The sequence below is a fragment of the Trachemys scripta genome, chromosome 2, assembly GCF_013100865.1.
Source record: "Trachemys scripta elegans isolate TJP31775 chromosome 2, CAS_Tse_1.0, whole genome shotgun sequence".
Lineage (NCBI taxonomy): Eukaryota > Metazoa > Chordata > Testudines > Emydidae > Trachemys > Trachemys scripta.
The window spans coordinates 26,922,936-26,946,759 of record NC_048299.1 but is presented as its reverse complement, the minus strand read 5'-3'; the positions used below and the strand labels follow the sequence as shown (position 1 = coordinate 26,946,759).

The following is a 23,824-nucleotide window of genomic DNA, read 5'->3' as shown; positions in this document are numbered from 1 at the left end:
GCAAATATTTTAGAAAGAGTAATTCGTAAACATCAATCAAAGATACAAAAGTAGACCACTGCTGCTGGAACAATTTTTTGTTTGTTTATAGAAAACATGCAAAATCCCACAAGACACATTGCATCAGTCTGATATTTTAGCTGACCACACTGTACATATTATTTGTATCTTAATATTTTTGAGCAGCTATAAGTGTCTTAATTAGTTGCATAGTAATCAAGAGGTTAATGGCCCACCTTTTTTGCTTTGTGTTTAGTGCAACATTGTATTGCCAAGCCTGAGAACTCATCTGTGATCTCACTCCCCAGTATCACAAGACTTGGGAGTACTGCAGGGCTGTTTCCATGAGGCCTTGCTGAGGAAGGAGCGGGATGCACCCTGGAGTATCCCAGCAGCTGGGATTACTAGCAAAGCCCAGCCTAGTCCTACATGCCAAAACCAAAAAAAAAAAAAAAAAAAAAGTGAGTGGGTGGGTGCGGGGGCTGAAGAATTTCAACACCTGTAGGATTTATGATTTGACAGTAGTCCTTCTCTTGGACTGTGATGAGTAGTTGAGGGAGCTGTTGCCCTACACCCTGCCCTGGGCTGAAATGACAAATTATTCAGAGTAAAAAGTGGTGTGTTATCATTGTAAACCTATCAACATGTAAAAACTGTTGTTGGAAGACAGCCCACAGCACACTCAAAAGCATGATGCCAATGCAGATTGTTTGTAATAAAAACTGTTGATTTGGGGATTTCAAAGCTCCTGGAGAGGTTAAAATTATTTCAACAATGCACCAATATATTCTTAATACGAGAAGACATGGGCATGTATTGACCACTGGATATTAGGCTTAAAGTGGTCAGTTTAGATGGGACTGAGTCTCCTCTCCCGACTCCCCTTCTGAACAACGCTTTTATGGAGAGCTCTTGGAAACACTGATAGCTATCGCAATCTAAGTGGATGATATTTATTTGGTTCATTTAGGTGGCTTATATCACTCTTCCACCTTATTACTGATACATCTAGTAAGCAACTTCCCCCCCCCCCAAAAAAAAATTGTTTAAAGACCTTCTATATATCATTCTTCATTATCCAGAAATACGACTGTGAGGGATTTGGATTTCGCTCTGTAAACATCTATGAGAGAGTGGAAGACAGGAAGGAGTGGTGACTTTATTACTGACCGGGAGAAGTACAGAATTCCACCTGGACAGGCACCACGCATGACACCTGAGGGGGTGCACTTAGAGAGACCACAACACAAGTTTTATAATAGATAGGAAAATGAAACTTAGAAATAAAATGAGGATCCCATGAAGGCTGAGTAGTAGGAGGAAGAGATTGAAATGGTTTTAAGTGATTTGTCCCAATGTTAATCCTGCCAAAACATTTAGAGAAAAGTAACTTCAGTTTCTCTGCCCATTTGTGAAACGCAGTGGCAGTCTTGTTCTTTACAGTGTTTTCTGTACATAACATCTAAATAGAAAATGAAAGTGCCTAAAACTAACTTTCCCAGCATTTGATTCTTAGTCAGAGTCAGAACCAAGGCACGGCATTAAAAAAAAGAAAGAATATTTTTGAGTAATCCTTCACCCACAGTACATTTAAGGAAGCTGCCCAACTGATACTTAGGGCCCAAATCTTCTCTCATTTCCATGAATAACTCACTGAATTAAATGAAGGTATTCCTGATTTAGCCACTGTAAGTTAGACCAGACTCTGGGTCCTGCCCCTAGGGAAGTGCTTCCCAAAGGGTCAGAGGAAGGGTCTAGTTTGGGTATGCATGCCCCTGAGGCTCTCCCCCAGCCACACACACACTTCCTGGGACTACCGACAGTGGGATTTGGACAGCAGCAGCACAAGGTTGGGCTGCCAGCCTGCACCCTGAGCTTAGCGTCAGTCTCTGAACGATCAATCATGTACAAAACAGCAACCCAGAGTCTGGGTTGGCCCTGAGGAACTCCTCCTTTGTTCCAGTCTCACCCAACATCACTCCTGAGAAAAAAAACAGGCAAGCCTTCTTAACCGGCCTGCTGATTCTGGATCAATCACTATTTCCTCCTGGCCTTTCAGGCCCCCGGAGTACTGTCTTGTTGGTCACCCAGTCTGAGTGGATTTTCCTACGGTGGGAAGAGTCAGGGTGCTCATGCCTCCAACAGGGGGCAGAGAAGACCTAATAGACCCCATCACACACCCCAGACATAAAACGATCTTTGAGAGGCTAATTCTCTCCAATGACAGAGACAACCTGAAGGGCTCTTTTATTGTATCCCATCTTCCACTCTCACATAAATGAGTGATGACCTCAAACTACATCGAGCAGGAGCCCTATTAGAGTTCTCTATCCACAAGGAGGAGGACTGGGACAACAGGGAGATTGGGGAAGAGATTGTGTTTTTCTTCTGTGTTTGAATTTAAAAAAGACATTAAAATAGTAAAAATATATATAACTGACTATTTATATATAAAATAAATACACACACAGTATAAAAGTAATGGTGGGTCGCCAAAAAAGACAAAATGTAATTGGTGGGTCCCTTTGGTAGAAAGTTTGGGAACAACTTCCCAAGGATACATCTATACAAGCAAATTCAAACCAATAATTCTCCACCAATGTTTTTAATAGTTTGATGACAGAATGATCAAAATGCTAGCGCTATGTGTACGTAGTGCTTCCAACATAAATTCCTCAAAACAGTACTTGACAGTCTTAGCATTTCATGTTAACTCTTAACAGGCTTGCTGAATTAAAAACCAAAGATGTATAGGATGATTATAAGACTGAGATTGATGGTTAGTACTTGGCTTGCATCACAATACACCATGAAGAAATGTTTATGGCAAAAACTATACTCTTCCTTCTGAAGAATAGAAAATGTTTTAGTATCTAAAACAGATTAGTACTTTTCCATCTTCTAAAACAGCAGATTTTGGCACCTCCACTTAAGTATTTAACACTTAAAATTATTAATTTAATGTATTAAAAAAATATATCAGATTGACTCATTAAACTAAAAATATTCCTTGTTGACCACTAGAGGTCATGCACTAGCTATGGCAGCTAGCCAAAGGAAGAAATATACATAAACCCAGGAAAACTTTCAAAAGTAGTACTCACTAATTCTGATTTTGTTATCCCTTACAAATTGCATCCTTCACACAAAAATTTGATGGTCTCTCCCTATTTCCCAAAGGCTCAATTAACATGATTGATTGTATAGCTCTAGCATTTTACATCTTTAAACACTAAGTTTTATCACTATTACTTTAAAATTATATTGTTACATCTGCTAATTTAGTATGAAATTACAGTAATGATCGTGTTTTTTCCATATATTCACTGATATACAAAATTCTGTAATCCAAAAATGTGTCTTCCAGCCTCTAATGCACATCAGTGAGGTTCAACTGTAACTAAGATTAAAGAGCATTTTAAGGTTAGAATGAACAGCACTGGAAAAGTACACCCTACATCTGGAGATTTTCATATTAAATATTCTGTGGTTCAAATCTCCAAGCATAACAAAATAATATTAGTAATCTAAAATTATTCTGTGATGTCAGCAAAGTCATATGTTTTTAAAACAAGTGCTTCATCTTATACTAGCATGATAACAATGTAATTCTTTTGCTTCAAATGGATATATAATGTTTGCCAAAATCTCACTTCCAATCTTGAAAATTTATGAACACAGATACATTGGGTGCAGCATGGAAAATACCCTTGTGTGTTTAATTCATATATAAACTAATCCTCTCCTCAATGCTCCTAATGGAAAACTAGCATATTCATAGGTATTTATGGCATACTATGTGCAAAATATTTTTACCTTTATATTCCATACAGTCCATTTTACATACCAATGAAAGCTATTTAAGCCTTTTAGAAAGGCATTTCATGTGTAGATATGAATATATTCATTTAATCATTGAGTGGAGTATTGATTTTTATATATTATAAACATGTAGAAACATTCTGATAAATGTAATTGGGCACATTGACACAATTTATCAATTGACCCACTTCAGTTTCATTTACTGTAATCCATACTGCATTTTCTCTCCTCTGAAACTATCATTTAATTACTACCTCAGTATGCAAACAAAAGAATTTCAAACTCAGTCCTTTACTGTAGTAAAGTGCAGTGCAGTTTAGAGGCTACGCTGCCCTGTAACCCATGGAACTGGTCCCTCCAGAACAGGTGCTGTTGCGTATTTGCATTACCTGTTCTGCAGATAATTAAAATACTTCAGTCCCTAAAGCCGTCAGTCTGGTACTTTTTAACATTTGAAAAAGAAAGAAAGATCAATGAAGCAGTTTTCATTTAAATACCTATGCTGATTACCAAACCTTTAAACTGGTCTGAAGAACATGACAGACAAACATCTCATGAAAAAAAATCATATGATGCAAGTTACGGGCAAGAAGCAGCTCCTGAGGCTAAAATCCAATCTAGGTACCTTAAAAACAAAGTAAATAGGTTTTATTTTCTCTCCATGAGGGTAAAATACAACTAATGACTCTTGTGAGAAAAAAAAAAAAAAAAAAAAACAATTCACAACAGCAGTTTAACAGCAACACACAAACAAGTGGCACCTTAAAGACTAACAGATTTATTTGGGCATAAGCTTTCGTGAGTAAAAACCTCACTTCTTCGGATGCATAGAGTGAAAGCTACAGATCTGTAGCTTTCACTCTATGCATCCGAAGAAGTGAGGTTTTTACTCACGAAAGCTTATGCCCAAATAAATCTGTTAGTCTTTAAGGTGCCACCAGACTCTTTGTTGTTTTTGTAGATACAGACTAACACGGCTACCCCCTGATACTTGACACAAACAAGTGTCACAGATAAATATATGTCATTTCCTACTTCCTGTGGACTCTCAAAGCTAGGTTTACTATTTAAGAATTTAGGAAATACAGATTTTATTTTATTTTTTGTTTAAAAGCGATTTTTAAAAAATGATACAAACCAGATTTTCCTGCACCTGCCTTTTCTGAGAGTCCAAGGTAGCTGACTTGAAGCTCAGAGACTTGTAGTATCTCCGAACTTTCACAGAGTCTCTCCGGGGATCATATGAAAAAGAGGAAGACTTCTTCGTAATTTTCCTTCTAGGTCTGTCTGCCATTTTAAATCCACAACAAACAGGCTACCTCCAAACAGGCAATGTCCCAAAAAACTGAAATTCAGCAGAGATGCTACCTTCCAAGGAACACTAGTTATGCAATGGACTCTCTTCAATCGGACAGGAAGAAATGCAACCTAGAAAAACAAAGCCCACCTAAAGGCAATTTTAATTTTGCCAACAGGATACACAGCTGAAAAAGAGCAGGTGCTTTTTTAAGGAGCACTGTAATTGGAGAGCAGGTACAAATCCTTCTTACTGTACAAACTGAAACAGGCTGCAGCTGTGATGTTGATTTAAAAAATGCAGTCACTATCCTGCCATACATGCTAAAGGTGAACAAAAGGAAGTGCACTACAAGCCAACAGGGTGTGGAAGCACTTCTAGCACCAACAGGGTGTGGGGATGAACCAGAAGAGTTTGGGTTCAAAGCATCCTCTTAACTCCTTCCTTGCTAAAAGCCACTGAGACTAGTTAGACCAGCTTGGTTATTCATATGCATATACTAGCAATTTTATATTATCCAGGAGGACTTTTTTTTTTTTTGGTCCTAAATTGAGCTTTGAAAAGGTCTTGCTGGCCTCCCTTTTGGGGAAAAAAATGGGGACATCCTAAGTAAACAACCAATTTAAGATCATTTAAATCTGCCTATTTCTTTCCTTCTCCCCGCAGTTATTTTCACATATTTTCAGCAAGTGGACAGAGTCAGCAGTAGCCCGAAAGCAACAAGCTGCTACTGTCTGAAACTGGCAGTCTGGAGATGGAGATAAGTGAAATTAATCCCTGAACCCAAACCCATCACCTATGCATCTAGCAGACTGATAGCAGAAGATAATGCACCACAGTTTTTGGTATGAGAAAGCTGTGTGTGGTTGTCCATACATGAGCACTCTGGGCTGGGAGAAGGATATTGAAAAAAAATTGAAGTACAGTACCATAACAATCAAAATTAAAATCAAAGAGTTTTGATAATAAAATAGCTAGGGTGAGGATTTGCTACTTTAAACCTGTCAGAAATTCACATTTTCCTTTTTAAGCCAAACTGGAAATAAAGCCAAAATCACTGTGGACTACAACTTGTGCTGGTGAGGATGTGAGTTTTGTGATATACTGTACTGTGGTATGGATGTTTTGACTGCATAACTGTACTAGGACAATTGTGATTATAATGGTGTAATCCTCAAATTTATTGTTATGCTGATTTAGACTGCACCAATCACAGCTTTTGCCCAAAATTGCATGTACATGTATTATATGATTTAGTGGTTCACCTACCTGGCAACTGTTTTGGTTCACCTTCCATCAGATCATAGTAAGTTAAACATGCCTTTTTTTTTTTTAATTGACTGTTTTTATAGCTGTTTATGCCTACTATGTCTTATTTGGGGGTAGTTTACTGAAGTGCAAACAACGGTGCTCTTATCTCCTCATAGCTGTCTGTTACAAGACTGTATGTGTTTTATTAACCTTCATTTTCACCATTTATCAGAATAGCAAAAGCTGCAGCAATGATTGTATCAGATGTTGAGCAGATGTTTCAAAGAGGTTGGGCAATTCTTTCTGGAGATCTGTCCCCATTTATAGATTCATAGATTCTAGGACTGGTGTGCTTGCTGCTCTCGCTAGTTAGAGATACCACCCAGAAATGCTGGGAAATGCTAAATTATGCAGGATCACTTTTTCTTAAGAGGTAGTTTTTAAAGTGGCCTTCTCTATAAAACATCAAAACTGTGCAAAGGAAAGGCCCAAAAATAAAGCGCTGAAAACAGGATAGCCACAGTGTTTAATCTTTGCTCCAATAAAGTTTAAAATGGGGCTACTGCCGACCTCAATGTATATTATAAATCTATCTTGATGACCCTTTTTCATTGAAAGTGAACATGCTCTTCTATAGTGTCCATTTACTATACTTTCAGATATCTTGCACTTATGGAACATTACTGATACAAGTTGACTTCTGCGTTAGCATCACTTTGCCTCATACCTGCAGTACCATCATACAAAGAGTGCTTGCATATGCAGCACTATAGAACTAAACATTTTGTAATTCTCCACAGAGACCTACAGCAAATGCAGAATTTGTCAAAATTAGGACAGTCTGACTAATGACTATGTGGTTCTCACACCTCTTCATTAATTCCAGCAATATTATCATTCAACCTATGTCCTAGAGGTATTTTTTTCGTCATCCTATAAAGGGAGAAATGCAGTTAAAGTTGGCCCTAAGAATTCATTAATACAGTTCTTTTCTCCCTTGACACAAGTATGATTTAAAAGAGATACTGCTATAACTCCACAGATATACCCTGTAGAGCAGGGGTGGGCAAACCTTTTTGGCCCAAGGACCACATCTGGGAATAGAAATTGTATGGCGGGCCATGAATGCTCACAAAATTGGGGTTGGGGTGCGGTAGGGGATGAGGGCACAGGCTCCAGGGTGGGGCCAGAAATGAGAAGTTCAGAGTGCGGGAGAGGGCTCCGGGCTGGGGCTCCGGCTGGGTTGGGGACAGGGAGGCGGGCTCTGGGTTGGGGCTAGGGATGAGTAGTTTGCGGTGTAGGAGAGTGGTCCAGGCTGGGATCGAGGGCGGGAGGAGGATCAGGGCTGGGGCAGGGGCGCGGGGAGAGGCTCAGGGGTGCAGGCTCCAGGCAGCACTTACCTTAAGTGGCTCCCAGAAGCAGCAGCCATGTCCCCACTCCAGCTCCTATGTGGAGCTGCAGCCAGGCAGCTCTGCACGCTGCCCCGTCTGCAGGTGCCGCTCCCGCAGCGCCCATTAGCCACAGTTCCCGGCCAATGGGAGCTGCGGGGGCGGTGCTTGGGGTGGGGGTATCATGCAGAGTAGAGCCCCCTGACTATCCCTACATGTAGGAGCTGGAGCGAGGCCATGCCGCTGCTTCCAGGAGTAGTGTGGAGCAAGCCCCAACCCTGCTCCCCGTCTGGAGCAGCAGAGCAGGGCAAGCACCAGACCCCACTCCCCAGCGGGAGATCAAGGACCAGCTTAAAACAGGTGGCTGGCCAGATCCGGCCCATGGGCTGTAGTTAGCCCACCCCTACTGTAGAGAAAGTGAGATTTATATGTAAGAGGCCTGGCCCACATAGGTTTTCCTAAAATAATGGGTAAGGTAAATCTTACCCTATAAATTATTCACAGTTGTCTTGTATGTGAAATGATGACATGAGTATATGGAGAGCAAGTCCCTGGATATTGTACACAGAACCAATGATGATGCAGGCATGTCATAAGGTATTTTTGTTTTGTTTTAATTTCAGAATTAGTTCCACCAGTGTTAGAAGTGTGGAATGTTTTCCAGAAATCAACTAGACATTACATGAAGTGACTCCAGCTACCTTTCACTGGATTCTCTCTCAGCAGACTATTAAAGGAGGAAAGCCCTTTTACTCCCTGCCTTGCAAGACCTGCAGATGTGGTAGGGTGACCAGATGTCCTGATTTTGTAGGGACAGTCATGATATTTGGAGATTTGTCTTAAATAAGCCATTACCCTCCACCCTCGTCCCATCCCTTTTCTCCCCCTCCTCCCCCCACACTTGCTATCTGGTCAACCTAAGTTGTGGTCATCCTTTCTGGCTAAAAGAATGAGGTGGGGACTCCACTCATATTGCACTCAAAGTACACCTTTTTATCAGGAGAGTTTCCATTGAAACACCCAAAGTAAATCCTTCTCTATCTGATAGCTGGTTTTCTACAGTGGTTCCAATTCCTGCTGATTCAAGGAGCAAGAGAACAAGCCTGAAACTGAACTCAGATCTCCAATGGCAGTGGGAGAATAATATCAGACTACTACATGGCCTTAAGTCTCTAAGTTTATTTCAGAAACAGAATTTAACCTTGTAAATTACTGGTGATAGTTTTAAGAAGTGAAAATTGAAGGTGGCCTCAAAATCTGGCCTTTCTAGGAAAGGGCATAATATTTACTTCAGATCAACAGAGGTCTCCATTTTCACATATCATACAGCCAAAGTATGGTGAACACATTTTACTTAATCATTTTCATAGGTAAGTACATCTTCAAGCCACTCTTACCAATTTGCAAACACTACTCAGCAGAAAAAACAGCATCTTTTAAAACTGTATTCATATTACCTTAAGGACGATCAATTAATCTGTCAGTGCACCTCTGGATGGCAAACAGACCTTTCTGAAAGATCAGCAACTTGGATCAATCACATGATCATTCCATACCGCAGTTTGTTTTAACAAGGTAATGTTTCATCATTCATGATTCTTCTACCCTTACTGGGGTTGAGTAGCATTTTAACTCTATGAATAGTTGTGATTATTGTTTCCGACATGTATGTACATAAATAAAAACAGTATAAAACACTACAGATATGCAAGGTAACAGGAAAGCAGCTCTGGATATTGCAACTATATGCCAGAAAGCAAACAGAAAAAATCATCAGTAGAAAGATTTACTTCAAGTGACCAGAAAAACCAAGTGGTGAAGAGATCAGAAACTTACAAAACAGAATTAAAAGGGAATACACACACAAGAAAGATACTTATGTCAAGGAAGGTTTTTTTGTTTTTGTTTTTAGCCAACTTTAACATTTCTCAGCGGTGGCAAATTCTGCACAATTCCAGATGTTTGTTCATTCAACTATGAACCTTAAATGTTTCCTCAATGTTATACCTTTGCACTGCAGCCACAAATAACGTGAAGTACAAACTTCGTTATTTTAATCACAAACACGTGCAAAGATGGAGGTCACAATACATGACAGCAACAGACAAGGCCGGCTCTAACTTTTTTGCCAACCCAGGCAAAAAAGAAGAGTGTTGCCCCGCCTTAACACCGCCCCCCCAAGCGCCGTGCCGGGCTGCCCAACCCCCTCTCCACCGCCAGCGCCGTGCCGCCCAAACCCCCGCCCCCCGAGCACCGCACCGCCCAAACCCCCCAGCACTGCACCACGCCGCGCCGCCCAAACCCCCACCCCCACCAAGCGCCGTTCCTGGCCACCCAAACCCCCGCCGAGCACCACGCTGCCCAAACCCCCCAGCGCCGCCGAAACACCCCCCATTAGTGTAGAATCTGAGCACCTCACAAACTAATAAATGTAACCCTCCCACCATCCTGCATGATTTCAAATATTATTATACCCATTTCACAGAAAAGGAACAGACACAGCGATACAAGGCCCCAATCTTGCAAAGTGCAGTGCACTGCACCAGTCAGTCCAGAGAGCTTACTGCAGTATCAGGGTTAACATAACATCTAAAAATGACTCAGGAAGTCTGTGGCGGATTTAGCAACTGAACCCAGAACTCCTGAGTCCCAGTCCAGTAAATTCATTCACAAGACCATTACACATTTGCACAATTCTCTGATTTATTTTTAACGTGGTTTAAGGTTGTCTATTGCACGACAACTTTGGCTGCAAATAAATATAATCATCTTTCCCAAAACATGAATCTTGTACATTTAGATTATATACCCTCCTTTGTAGCCCAACAGCAGCTTTAATACCCCATATTCTACGGTAGCCCAAAAGTTTAAACCAAAACACCATATCTTCAGTATACTAAAAAATAACAAGAGTTCCTATTTTAACCTGATGTCACATGGAGGCAACTGTTTAAGCCTTACATTTTCTCCTGTTAGGCAAGACATGGCCAGACATTAATTAAGGGAATAAAGAGCCTTTATACGGCTTTAAAATGGGATTTGTGTATAATGCATTTTGTTAGCTCACTGGAAATTTCAGCAATAATTTCATCACTTAACACAGCTCTGGTTTTGAATGTTTCATGGACTCCATTTCAACAACGATCTACCTAATGAACTTCTCATTTTCACCAACTACATTTCACACACAACAAATTTCTCTGGCTTCCTAATCACTAATAAAAAAAATAGTGCCCTATCTGGTGTTCATAATCACCAATAAAAAGATAATGCCCTGATCTGTTTGGCAACAGCTGAACCAAAGATAATACAAAAAAACTGCAAAAAAATATGCAGCTACAATGACATGCAAGTATGGAAATTAGTCTAGACACTGCCACTCTGCTGCATTATATTGACTCGCTTTGCATCTCTGCATATCATGGTGCTTAAATAAAAGATGAAGCTTTATGCAGAAGGAAAGAGCTGATGGTGTATTAGGAAATAGTAGACCAAGCAAAGAAAGCATGTTCTTAGATTGAAGAATAAATTCAGCAAAGTTACTGTCAGAATGCTTTCTTCTATGAGCATAACCCAAAGACAAGAAACAAACAGCAGTGAATTGAGAAGTAGTACACTATACTTCGGGAGAAAGCAATACAAGAACCATGAAAGGCTGAGGTTTTCATTCAGCATAAATCTTAAACAATCCAAAGCTACTTAAAATCCAATCTACCATCAGGTAAGCAGACTATCTGAATAACGGCCATATGCCTCATACCCCACAGTAATTCAACTCCAGAGATAGAGACACTATTTCTTATTGTCACACTATTCACCATAATGAAATTGTGAGCATAATTACTGCATTTACCCTTCCTGTCATGCAAATGATATGTTGGAGTTACACCAGCCAGAAACCCCAAGTCTCTAAGCAATTCATTTGGCAGCAGCACTAAAATTACTGTGCAGGCCTCGAATTGTGTGTTATTTTTAATTTTTTCAACACAAAAAAATATGCCTCATTTCTAAATCCATGCCTAGAAGTAATCATTTCACTTAGAACATATCTAACAGACTGGTTTTTATGTTTATACACATATACACATGCTTTTTAAAACAGAAGAGTAAAACTATTTTTTGTACTTTGTTTTTCTTATAGCGATTTAGTTTTCATAAATGGTGCGAGTCTGAGATCCTGAATAAGTCCTTTTCACTCACACAAGTAAAGCTTGGACAGTAGCACCAACTTCCATGTGCCTCAATCTGACTTGAAAAGACCATAATCAAAAGATGGACAGAAGGGTGGGTGTTTTTTTGTATATGCACGCATATCCACTAGGAACTCAAGTGAGATCACAGAGAATTTTGCACAATATTATCTGATGGCTCTTTGGAAACCTACCAACCGAAACAGAATTTGTTACGATAATCTACAGGTGAAAGTTCTACATTCGAATAGCAACCTCCTACAGCAATCAGACCCAAAACCTGTACAATTTAAATAAATCATTAAATATACAAATGAAAGCACTGTAATTTTACACAAAGGAAATAGATTAATTTGAGTCCACAAAACAGTTTCTAAATTTATCTGGAGAATTCCCACTTTGTGCTGTTAATAATGCAAATACAGCTAATCAAGTTGTGTTGATTTTGTACAATCACATACCAAGGCTAAAGTTCTGCACAGTTCTCCTTATCAGGGCTGCCTAGACAGAAAACCTGCTTAACTCAATTGGTGACTGATAGTGTGGAAATCTGAGTGCCGTAACTTCCAGACTGGTGTCTCTAAGGACTCAAACTATTTTGAAGGTTATTTCAAACAAAGGGGGAAAGAAAAAAAACTTTTGAGATACTGAAAATTAAACTGCAGTTAAGATTAATTCCTCACAGATATAACAATGCACTTCATATTGAAAAACATTAACTGTATTTCAAACAGTTTCCTAATACACAGAAAAATATTTAAATTGATCACATTTCATAATATCAAATGTGTCTTTCTTTTGGGTTTGGATTGGATACCTCCTGTCATAAGTAGATTCCTGTTTCTTCCAGCCAAACAATTTTTCAGAAAGCTAACCAAAAACTATTCCAATTGAAAAATGTTTACATATAAATATATAAATACATACGTTTTTCAATAGCAATATTTCCATTATACAATGCTTTTCCACTAACGAAACCGAATGTCTTGGCAATTTTCTAATGAGTGTCTTATTACATAGAATAAAGCAGGTTTTTGTGCATCTGTTATTGTTTTATAATCTAGTGGAATGCCGTATTAAATTTTAATCTAATGTAGGGATATTTATACGATGACTAGTTTTACTATGTAGTCTTTAGGGTTCATCCAGTCAGATTACTTGAACAGGTAAATATCTTAATGCCCCTTTCTCAGTAGGCTATACCTTCATAACTGTTCAAAATTGAAGTTGTTTTCAGGAAGAAAAAAAAAAAAAAAAAAAAACTAAAAAACATCCAAAGCATGATTACCTAATCTGCTTGCATCAAGGAGCAGAGGTTACATACTAGTTTTTTATTATACATCAATAAAAGATTCAAAAATATAAATCTACTTTTCATAAATGAAATTAGGAATAGGCTAACAAGAGTTTATATTTTATCAGCATGTTGTGATAAGCTAAAGTAACTGTAAATGAATTGAATAGTTTAGAGTTGTAAAAAAAAAATATATATATATATATATATATATATATGTACCCTCTTGCGAAATATAGCTCCATAAAAAGTCTCCAACAATGCTAACTTTCTCATCATCACGGTAATGCAATTTAATGTGAATGTCAAATTGATATGCTGTCTAAATTAGACTGAATCATGCAGTTTCTATTTTTATGTTAAAATCACTAACATTGAAGTTGTGGTTTCAAAGAGGAAATAAATAACCTAAGCACACAATTAACATTCTAAAGTATATTTCCCCCTTCCCCCATATATTCAGAGTTGTTTTTAACATTTCAAATCACTCCAGAGAGAGTCCACTACCACCAATCTAGTCCATTTTATTAAGGTACAAAATAAACCAGGGGATAAGAGGGATGGTGAAAAAGATAAAATAAGACTGTCCGAACAAGCTGCATTTTAATGGGAAAAGGACCATCACAAGGACATGTCTTTTTTTATTCCACTTGTAGCAGCTGTTGTCTATAAGGATCTTTATGTGCATTTATAGCATAACAATTTTTCCATGGAGACACTAGAACTGAAGCAAACATTCTTCACATTACTCCTGGAGTTTGTTATTTCACTGAAGTAGCTGCCCCTGCATAACATTTAATGTATTTACAATTAAGGCTCCAAAAGAATGTACAACCCTTAATTGTTTTATATTCTGTACTAGAATTGTTAAATACTTTGTAGCTGAGTTTTGCAAAATAATAGACTTTACAAGAACCTGTATAATGTTTTATATGTATGGCTGCTTAGTTAAAATTAGACCCTTAATATACTGAACATATGCAATTTTAGAGTAACAATTAGATACTCCAGGAGCAGGGGAAAATTAAGAAAAATGCAATGCTGCCATTTTAAAGATTATTCCTATGTATAGCATTAACGCCAATGAGGATGACTGACCACTGTCCTTTGTGCATTTGAATATCTCTTCCTTGAAAATGAACACACAGATGTTCTGAGCTCAATTCTGCAAGGTGCTCAGTATTCTGGTCCCAGTTCAACAAAATACTTCAGCATGTGCTTAGCTTTAAGCACATGAGTAATTTCAGGCTTCAGTGGATGCTTAACTTTAAATATGAGATGTTTAAACATTCTTAAGCACATCCTGTTTAAAGTTAAATATGTACTTACGTGCTTGTCTGACTAGAGGGCCAAGGTTGCTCAGCTCCTTGCAATACTGAGCTCTGTATCAGGTTTAACAAACATAAAACAATTAAAACATTTGCTATACATGAAAGAAGCGAGCAACTCAAAACTGGAACAGAATTAGAAAAGTAATTGGTATTCAAAGTGAGCGTAAAAATATCAGAAGCTACGTAATCAAAACATAGTGACTAACAACTGCAGTTCTTGAAAACAATCAAAAGGGAAGGTCAAGCTGGAATGATTAATTCAAGGATAAACTAGTACGGTACAACCTACATACAACGTACAGGGCCGCCTCCAGGCACCTGCTTAACAAGCAGGTGCTTGGGGTGGCCAACGGAGAGGGGTGGCACCTGTGGCAATTCGGGGGTGGCAGGTCCCTCACTCCCTCTAAGAGCGAAGGACCTGCTGCTGAACTGCCGCCGCCGCCAATCGCGGCTTCCCCCCTCCCCGCCCCCCCCAATTCCCCCCTCCACTCGCGACTTTTTTTTTTTTTTTTTTTTTGCGCTTGGGACAGCAGAAATGCTGGAGCTGGCCCTGACAACATACATTTACGTTTCATCCTTCACATCAACATCTCATGGCTCTTTAAAAAATAAAATGTAAGTGATATATGTAGTGAGTAGAAACTGAGGATAGAAATGCCAGTTTCATAAAATCAGAGAGGAAACAAGCTAGGCAAACCTTCAGAAACGGCATAAGTCAATTGTCTAAAAGGGATCTTATCCACTTAAGCAGAAAGAGAATACTGTTGTAATAATGGCACTGCTTATTTCAATGGCAGTGAGTTTTTTCCCCATTAGTCACGCACATAAAAACACCTACGCACAGTTTCAGTATGAAGAGCCCTGCATTGGAAGCCTGCAAGCCAAGGTTAGAGCCAAAGACTGAAACCTTTAAGAAACCAGATGTTAGGTTTCTTCCTTAGGAAGGAGAGGGGTAACGAGTACATTACTCACATAAGTTTAACAGAAAACCAGCGTTGATGGTAACAGTCGTCCTACCTGAGGCCTGTAAGCAAAGCTGTAGTAGGAAGTGCTTTAGAATGAAATGGTAATGTTACGTGGTCTCCACTTGTCATGATCTCTTAGCTGGGCACTATTTTTATGGAGGACATTCCTAAAAACTAGACACTGTATGCTGTTACTTTATACAGCTTGAGTAATCTTAGCATTTCAGACAGTGAGGAGTCTTCCAAACCCCATGATTCCCTGATTTTTAAACTCTTAGTACAGCAGTTAAAATAACCCCAATTAAACTCAGTCCCAAGCAAAATATTAAGGACAGAGTATTTATTTCTACATTTGAGTAATTTTCAAGAAAGTTTTCAGATTGCCTGTTGCGGCTCACAAAGGCAATTATGTGTCATGCGGTGAAAAGAGCAGGGCGCTGAGAATTGTACCTCTAGATTGAAGGCTCAATCACATTCCTCAGTGGCTCCAATGCAGTGGAGTTACATCTTCAGTAAGAATTGCTAGGAGCACAGCTTGGCAGCGAAATGCCAATGTTTAGCATGTTACATAAAACTTCCCAGGCTTACTAATGTCAGTGTTTCCTATTTTATCCAATCTGACTATGTTACTTAAGACAGTAAAAATGCATCCATCATCTCAAACAAAAATCCAGTATTAAAGCGAAATATAGCTTAGCTGATTGCAAACAAAACAAATATGCATTACATGTCTGAGATTCTCAAAAATAGGTCCCAAAAGTCCGAACCTACATAAGCAGCCTAATATTTTCACAAGTGCTGAGTACCCAGCAGCTCCTAAAAAAATCAATGACTTCTCAAAGTGAAATCAGGGATGCTCAGCACTCAAACTAGGCTACTTACTTACGTGACTAAATATGGAGTTAAGGTACTAAATTTAAGACACATTTTGGAAAATCTTGTGTAAATTTTTTTTTTTTTTAGGGATTTCCTGTCTCTTCTCATCCTCACTTTCATATTCCAACTTTATTTATATTGCATAATGAAAGCACCTTCATTTAAACCAAATATTTTATATTACATTTCCAGCTCAATTTCACTAATGTACTTAGCATTTTTGTGAAAGCGCCAATATTAGAAAATTCAGGAAAATTACTTTCATGTTGTTTGAATATCACCTTCTTCCATCCCTTCTCTTCTTTCTCCTATCTCATCTTCAGTGTTTACGCTAGAAATATGAAACACGGTGTGTTCGCAGGCAATGAACCCTGAGCCTGTTTAAGAACAGTCTGTACTCACTCTGTCTTTGTCGTCAGCTACGTCACAAAGAGTGTCATCAAGGTCCAGGATTCCTCCATCCCCATGCTCCAGGCGATGTACTTGTATCCAATAGTTTGGATCCTGTATGCAAAGGAAAAAGATCCATCAGATAGTTCAAGTACATATTGGTAAAAGAAGATATTTCCCCAACAGTCAATATGCCCAGTCCTATACTTACTGAAGTTAATGGTAAAGTTTTAATTCAGATTCAAATCCTGTACAATTCTACCCCAATATAACGCGGTCGTCGGAAGCCAAAAATCCCTACCGCGTTATAGGTGAAAGCCCGTTATATCAGGGTAGCGGTGGCAGGGCTCCGACGGTGATTTAATGGGCCCGGGCTCCCCACAGCGGCCAGAGCTCCGAGCCCTTTATATCGCCACCCGAGCCCCGCCGCCGGAGCCCCGGGGTAACAGTGGCAGGGCTCCAGCGGTGATTTAAAGAGCCCTGGGCTCCAGCCACTGCGGGGAGCCCAGGCCCTTTAAATTGCCATCCGAGCCCCGCTGCCACTGTTCTGGGGTAGCTGCGGCAGGGCTCCAGCGGTGATTTATAGGGCCTGGTGCTCCCTGCAGCAGCCAGAGCCCCAGGCCCTTTAAAGCGCCGCCCGAGCCCCGCTGCCGGAGCCCCGGGGTTATCGTGATATATGCGAACCCATGTTATAGCAAGACGCGTTATATCAGGGTAGAGGTGTACATAAAACTTTTGACCCTCTAACACAAGTGAATTATGTAAAGCAAAAGATTTTTCTTTCTGATAGCGTCAGTATTTCTATGGTCTCAATTACTGTAGTATCTGAGCACCTTATACCACCACTGTGGGATGGGTCATGATAGTACTTCCCTGTCTTAGAATGGTTTTTTTAGCTGACAGAAAATTTTCAGAAATGTCTCCTCAGACTGAAGTAGTCCAAGCACTTCGGTCAACAGGGCCCTATAAAGGGGAACTCTCTCTAGACACGAATACAAGGTTCATCAAAAAACCTTTCGGAGACATCACATCAATCTCCAACAATGTTGTTTCACATATTACTGCTATACAAGACCTGTATGTCTCATATATTGTATACATTCTGTATTTTGAAGGAAGGATACCATAATTTACGAACAAATGGGGATATAGTCTTCCACAACTTCCCCCACAGTTGTACCATACAAGCAGAATCAGAAGAATGGTACTGCATCAATAGAGGTACATGCTCATTTCCCCACAGATATCTACTATATTGAGCCTGGATTACTACATTTGTTATTCTAAGAGATATCATTTTTATAGTGAAAAGTTCTATTATTGCCACACAGGACTGGACATGACATAATATGTAACTCTTTTTTGCATCTTAGCTAGCCCACCTGCGTAACAATGACAACACTCTGAGCTGTTGTTCAATGTCTAACATTAGGACAAATTCAATACATTTCATATGGTCGCCAGAGTTTTCAAAACTGAGTAATGGGTTTGGGTACCACAATTTTGGGGGACCCAATCTATTACACCTTAAAGAGACCTGATTTTCATAAAGTACTGGCCACCCATCTTTTAAACATGAAAAACTTAAAAGGGGTCTGAAGACGGACCTCCAAAAATTAGGGCATCCAAAAGCTTGAAAATCGTGGTCTGCATGTCTTATAGTACACATCTTGAAATTCCTGTGGTATCACCCACCACTTAAATGAAGGAAACAAAGCATATGTTTTCACCAAAACCTCTCAAAATATTTTAATAGCTCTGGGTTTCCCAGCCATAATGTCTGCTCTGCATCTGGCTTAATCAGATTGTAAGGTCTTTGAGGTTGGGGCTGTCTCTAGGTTGTATCTTGTCCACGCCAAGGGCACTGTCGGTGCTGAATGAACAAACAAGGATAACATTCCTAGGCAGTAGGTCACAAATCTGTTACACATGGATCTGACATCAAGAGCATGTATTACACAGTCTCTGACTGACTGAGATCAGGGACACTATGGAATTTTTCAAACAGAGGCTGTTTTTCAAGTTAATTGCTGGAGCAGCTGAAGTTTCAAAAGGACTTATCCTCAGCCACATTATCTCAAGTTCCCATTTGGATTCTTGAATAATTAAAATTACAAATTACCATTAACTTTCACTTTAAGTTGCCTACAGAATATTAAAAGTTAAACTACTGCAGTTCAAATTACCAGTTTTTCAAACTCAAAGCTACACTGCTACCAATAGGAAGAAAGGTATAAGGCAAAAATCACTGATGTGTGGGAGGCAAAGCTCTTGGAAGAAGGGCTTTTTTCTCATTTTCATATGTGAAGGGCTGGAGTTGGGGAGGCAGGAACGCCATCCCCACCAGCATATCCCCTGTTTTACCATGGTGTGGGGCCAAAATATTTGAGAGGAGGTTTTTCTTACGAGGTAGAAAGTGCTTACTGGAAAACAGCCCCCACTCTCTCGGTTACACTTCCACTTCTCTTTTCCTTTGCTGCAACGTATTGATTTCCATCCTTCTTTGTCCTCTAGGTCTCCATTGCCCTACCCTACTTTCCCTTCCTTTGTCACCTCAAAAGCCTACAAAGAACTTTATTACACCTCTACCGCAATATAACGCTGTCATCGGGAACCAAAAAAAATCTTACCGCGTTATAGGTGAAACCGTGTTATATTGAATTTGCTTTGATCCACCAGAGTGCGCAGCCCCGCGCCCCCGGAGCGCTGCTTTACCATGTTATATCAAGTCGCGTTATATCAGGGTAGAGGTATAGTAACACAATCTAGGCTGCCCTCATGCACAGTAGTATTTTACACCCCATGGCAACACTGTTTACAGCAGCACAAACACAACATGCATAGGCCTTGGTTTCATACCGCTGCTGCCACCGCCACAGGGAAAGGGGTACTTTGAACAGATATAACCTAAATTAAAAAAATCTATACATCCTTGGTTCTCTAATTATGTTTGCTCTGCCTTCCATGCAGCATCTCATGTGAATGCCTAAGAATCTTAGGACTCCCATTTGGATGAAAAGGGAGATGGGCAAGGGAGATCATAGCCCTACAATTCCCATAAATTCATTGCTATTGTTACACGTTGGGAGAAACTGCATGGAAAGCAGAGAAATCCTATGCAATGAAAGTCAGAGGGAAAAGTAATGTTTCTTGTTCCTCACAATTTTCATTTTAAGTGACTGGTCTAGTCAAACAACACCCCTGTGAAACTGCCCTATTCATTTTAGGCATCTGGTCATACACACATTGGCTTTAGTACCAGCAGAAATCAATGGAAACCCAGTTTTGAGTTTACATGCTGTAATGATTTGGGAGGGATTAAGTTGCCTAGCGATTTTTACTCTTCTCATTTATGCAGTGCATTCATTTTTAGATTTTCACCTATTTCTCACCGCCCTATCCCAAAGATCAGATTTTAGAACTATATTTTGTTAAATGCTATTCTTCTCAGAAATGTAATCCCAGTTAGTGATTTTAAAATCTATATTAACTATTAAATGCAAAAACATTTCACAGTTATGTTGAAGCAAGAATATACTGTTCCTGCAGTTTTGATTAAGGGCTAGTCTACACTGGCAATGCTAAAGCGCTGACACAGCAGCACTCTAACGTGGCTTGTGGGGTCGCGGCAGAGCGCTGGGAAACCACCTCCACAAGGGGCATAGCTACCAGCGCTTATCAACTGTCTACACTGGTGCTTTACAGCCAGGGCCGACTCCAGGGTTTTGGCCGCCCCAAGCAGCCACAAAAAAAAAAAAAAAAAAAAAGCCGCAATCGCGATCTGCGGCAGCAATTCGGCGGAAGGTCCTTCGCTCCTAGCAGGAGTGAGGGACCGTCCACCGAATTGCCGCCGAATAGCTGGACCTGCCGCCCCTGTCCGGAGTGGCCGCCCCAAGCACCAGCTTGCCAAGCTGGTGCCTGGAGCCGGCCCTGTTTACAGCACTGAAACTTGCTGCACTCAGAGGGGTGTTTTTTCACACCCCTAAGCGAGAAAGTTGCAGCACTGTAAATTGCCACTGTAGACAAACCCTGATTTTCCTAATACACAGCTTCCCCCTTATTGTAATTGCCCTAGTGACATCATCACTTATACAAAATAAACTTTTCTACAAGTAGTAGCTCAACATACTACATCACTACTGTGAGGTACAGGGCTTTGGACAATACTGGCAAGCACCATACCACCATTTTTATAGCTGTTTAATTAACAAATAGCAGCAGTTTCTCATATCATAAATGTACCAGAAACACAATTTTTACACTTGCAAAAATGAACGTAACACTATCTGTTTAGAGAAACATTACACAACAAGGCAGTGTTCCCTCCTCCCTAGCTCTACCCCCCATTTGGCAAGGCAATACCAAGTTATAGGGCTATTTCCATATACAACCTACATTTTAACTACTGAGTTGACCCAACTGAAATACCCAATCAGAAAAGCTTTTAATATCAGCCAAGTGCAACAAGATTTAGCTAAAACCATGTACACATATAAAACTTAATGGATAGATTTTAGACCAGATTATATATACAGATTAGAGAGAGTTTCTACATTAAGATTGTAGATTGTGACTGACCTACTTTGCATTTTGTTTGTGAAAGGAGATGAAAACACTTCATTCCTATGTAATTTGTCTGTATATCAAAAATTCTACAGTAAACAGGAGAGCTGGAGTTTGCTTTAAATTCTTCTCTGAAATTACTTTATGGAAAAAAAACACTCCTCAAGTTTCTATTGGACCTTTTGGGGCACATACACCCAGAAGTGATTATACCAAAGAGAGTATTCATGTGTGCTTTTGTTTAATTTGAGCATTTAATGTTTCGCTGTTTATAAAAAGATCAGGCAAAGCTATCAGCTTATACACACTGTCCTAATGTTCCTCATCTGGCAAGCTCTAGAACAAAGTCCAAAGAAAACATGCCTTGTATACTCAACTTTCGAACCAGTAAACAGTAGGGAAGACTTAGTTTCTCATCTCACACCCCATTATGTAATGCATCTCTACCTCTGGTATCTGAAAAAACACTGTCACGTGATCAAATACAAACAGCTGGGTTTTTAAGGCTTGACAGAATTGACAGGCTACAATAAGGTTTACACTTCAAAACATAACAAGTCACTTATTACAGCTCAAAGACTCAACGGGGATTTGAGATATAAGCCAAACTTTATTGCAATCTGGAAATGAGAAAGAACTATTTTACAGCAAACAAGAACCAACCTGCCTCTTCAACTCCATCATCTGAACCCTAACTGTTCTTGACCAACTCGCTTAACCTCTCTAGCCTCTGTTTCCTGTCTGTAAAATGGCGATATTACAGACAGGGTACAGATGGAAGAGTGGCTAAATCCAAAAGGACAGCCAGCATTAAGCTGAACTCTGGTACTTCTGGATGTTTATCCTGTTTTCAGACAGTGTGCACGTTAATAAAAGGGCAACATAGCAAACACACAAAATTACAGGATCAAAAACACAATTGCTGCCCTTATGCTACATCATATGCCCAGCCTACATAGCTTAGATACAAGTTGCATTCTTCCGCCAATTAGCAAGTATTTCATTTTTAAAAGGTGCTTTTCTCTTCTGTGAGAAATGTCAAAGAAAAAAAAACCTAATTTCATGCACCACATATATTTTATCGTTTACTCCACAAAACCTGAGCTGAGTATATTGTGGCTCTTCCTGTTTGACAAGCCACTAACACAAAATAGTAGGTCAGCAAGACTAGACAAGAAATACCTAAAATGAGTTTGGCAAGAGCTTACACAGACAAGATCTGCTAAGTAAATATGAAACAACAATAAACCTTTTCATTTAAGTTTTCTCTATACCATGTAGAGACAGTCATTTCTCGATTCCCCTTTGCTCCCTGTGATTACTCTACATTTTACAGCGTTTATCTACATGCCTTTTGAGCAATGGAAAAGATTGTAGTTTCTAGAAATAGATATGGCCAAATGAAAACACAAGAACCTACCACCACTGAACTTTGTGAGTAACTGAAATCCAAAGCCGAGTCCAAACTTTGGCCGTGGTCTCTATCTATATTATACAGCAGAATAAACAAACAACTGGTCCAAAAACCTCAGCTTTGGAAATATTCAAAACTAGGATATAAATTATGTGGCTTGAACCCATCCATAGTATTTACTACCTTCAAAAGACACTAGACCAGTGGTTGTCAAACTGTGGGTCGCGATCCCATTTTAATGGGGTCATCAGGGCTGGCGTTGTATTTGATGGGGCTTGGGGCTGAAACCAATGTCTGAGCCCCACTTCCCAGGGCTGAAACCCTCAAGCTTTGGCACCCCCTAGGGCAGCGGTGCTTGGGCTTTGCCCCCCCGTCCAAGATGGTGGGGCATGGGCTTCGGTCCCCCTTCCCGGGGTCGTGTAATAATTTTGGTTGTCAGAAACAGGTCGCGGTGCAGTTAAGTTTGAGAAACCCTGCAGTAGACTAAATTCTGCCTTGAGTTGCACTCAAGTGCAATGCCACTCTCTTCAGCATGATTGCAAGTGTGGCATTGCATAACTTGAGTGCAACTCAAGGCAGATATATGCGTTTCATTCACAGCTAGGGAACAACACTGAGTATTTTTTATCTAATGTTAATAAAACACCTCCAGGTGAATTTTTGGAACAATTACTGAAAATATTTTAGCTTAGATGGAAGACTTGTTGGACCATAACCTGGCCTTCAGCACTCAGTGAGTTTTCATAGCAAGTGGCAAACCCTTCTGATCAGTCCTTTGAGACACTCTGAAAGGCATTCTGTGTCATTGTATGTCTGGGTTACAGTGAATAAGCAAGAAGCACTACACCATAGTGTCCTAAAATGAAATCTCTCCAATTAGAGATTCCTCCAGTAGTGACTCTTGAATTTGTACTCTGCTCAGCGCACATGGAAAGTGATTTTTACCCAGCACAATTAAGTATGCGGGAATTCTATTACGAATCAGCTAACACCAATGCTGCAATAAAAATTCTCAAGGTGCCCCATTCTGAACGTATACAGAC

The 23,824-nt window shown here is 39.8% G+C and overlaps 1 protein-coding gene across 14 annotated transcripts in view; it reads right to left on the bottom strand.

Moving 5' to 3' along the window:
• Nucleotides 1-23,824, bottom strand: part of PARD3 (par-3 family cell polarity regulator) — a 658,319-nt gene that overhangs the window by 547,492 nt on the left and 87,003 nt on the right. For all 14 annotated transcript variants that reach the window (XM_034760104.1, XM_034760102.1, XM_034760103.1 and 11 more), the window contains exon 2: nt 16,817-16,918. In XM_034760104.1, coding sequence (XP_034615995.1) covers nt 16,817-16,918 — 102 coding nt within the window. The remainder of the gene's footprint in view (nt 1-16,816; nt 16,919-23,824) is intronic.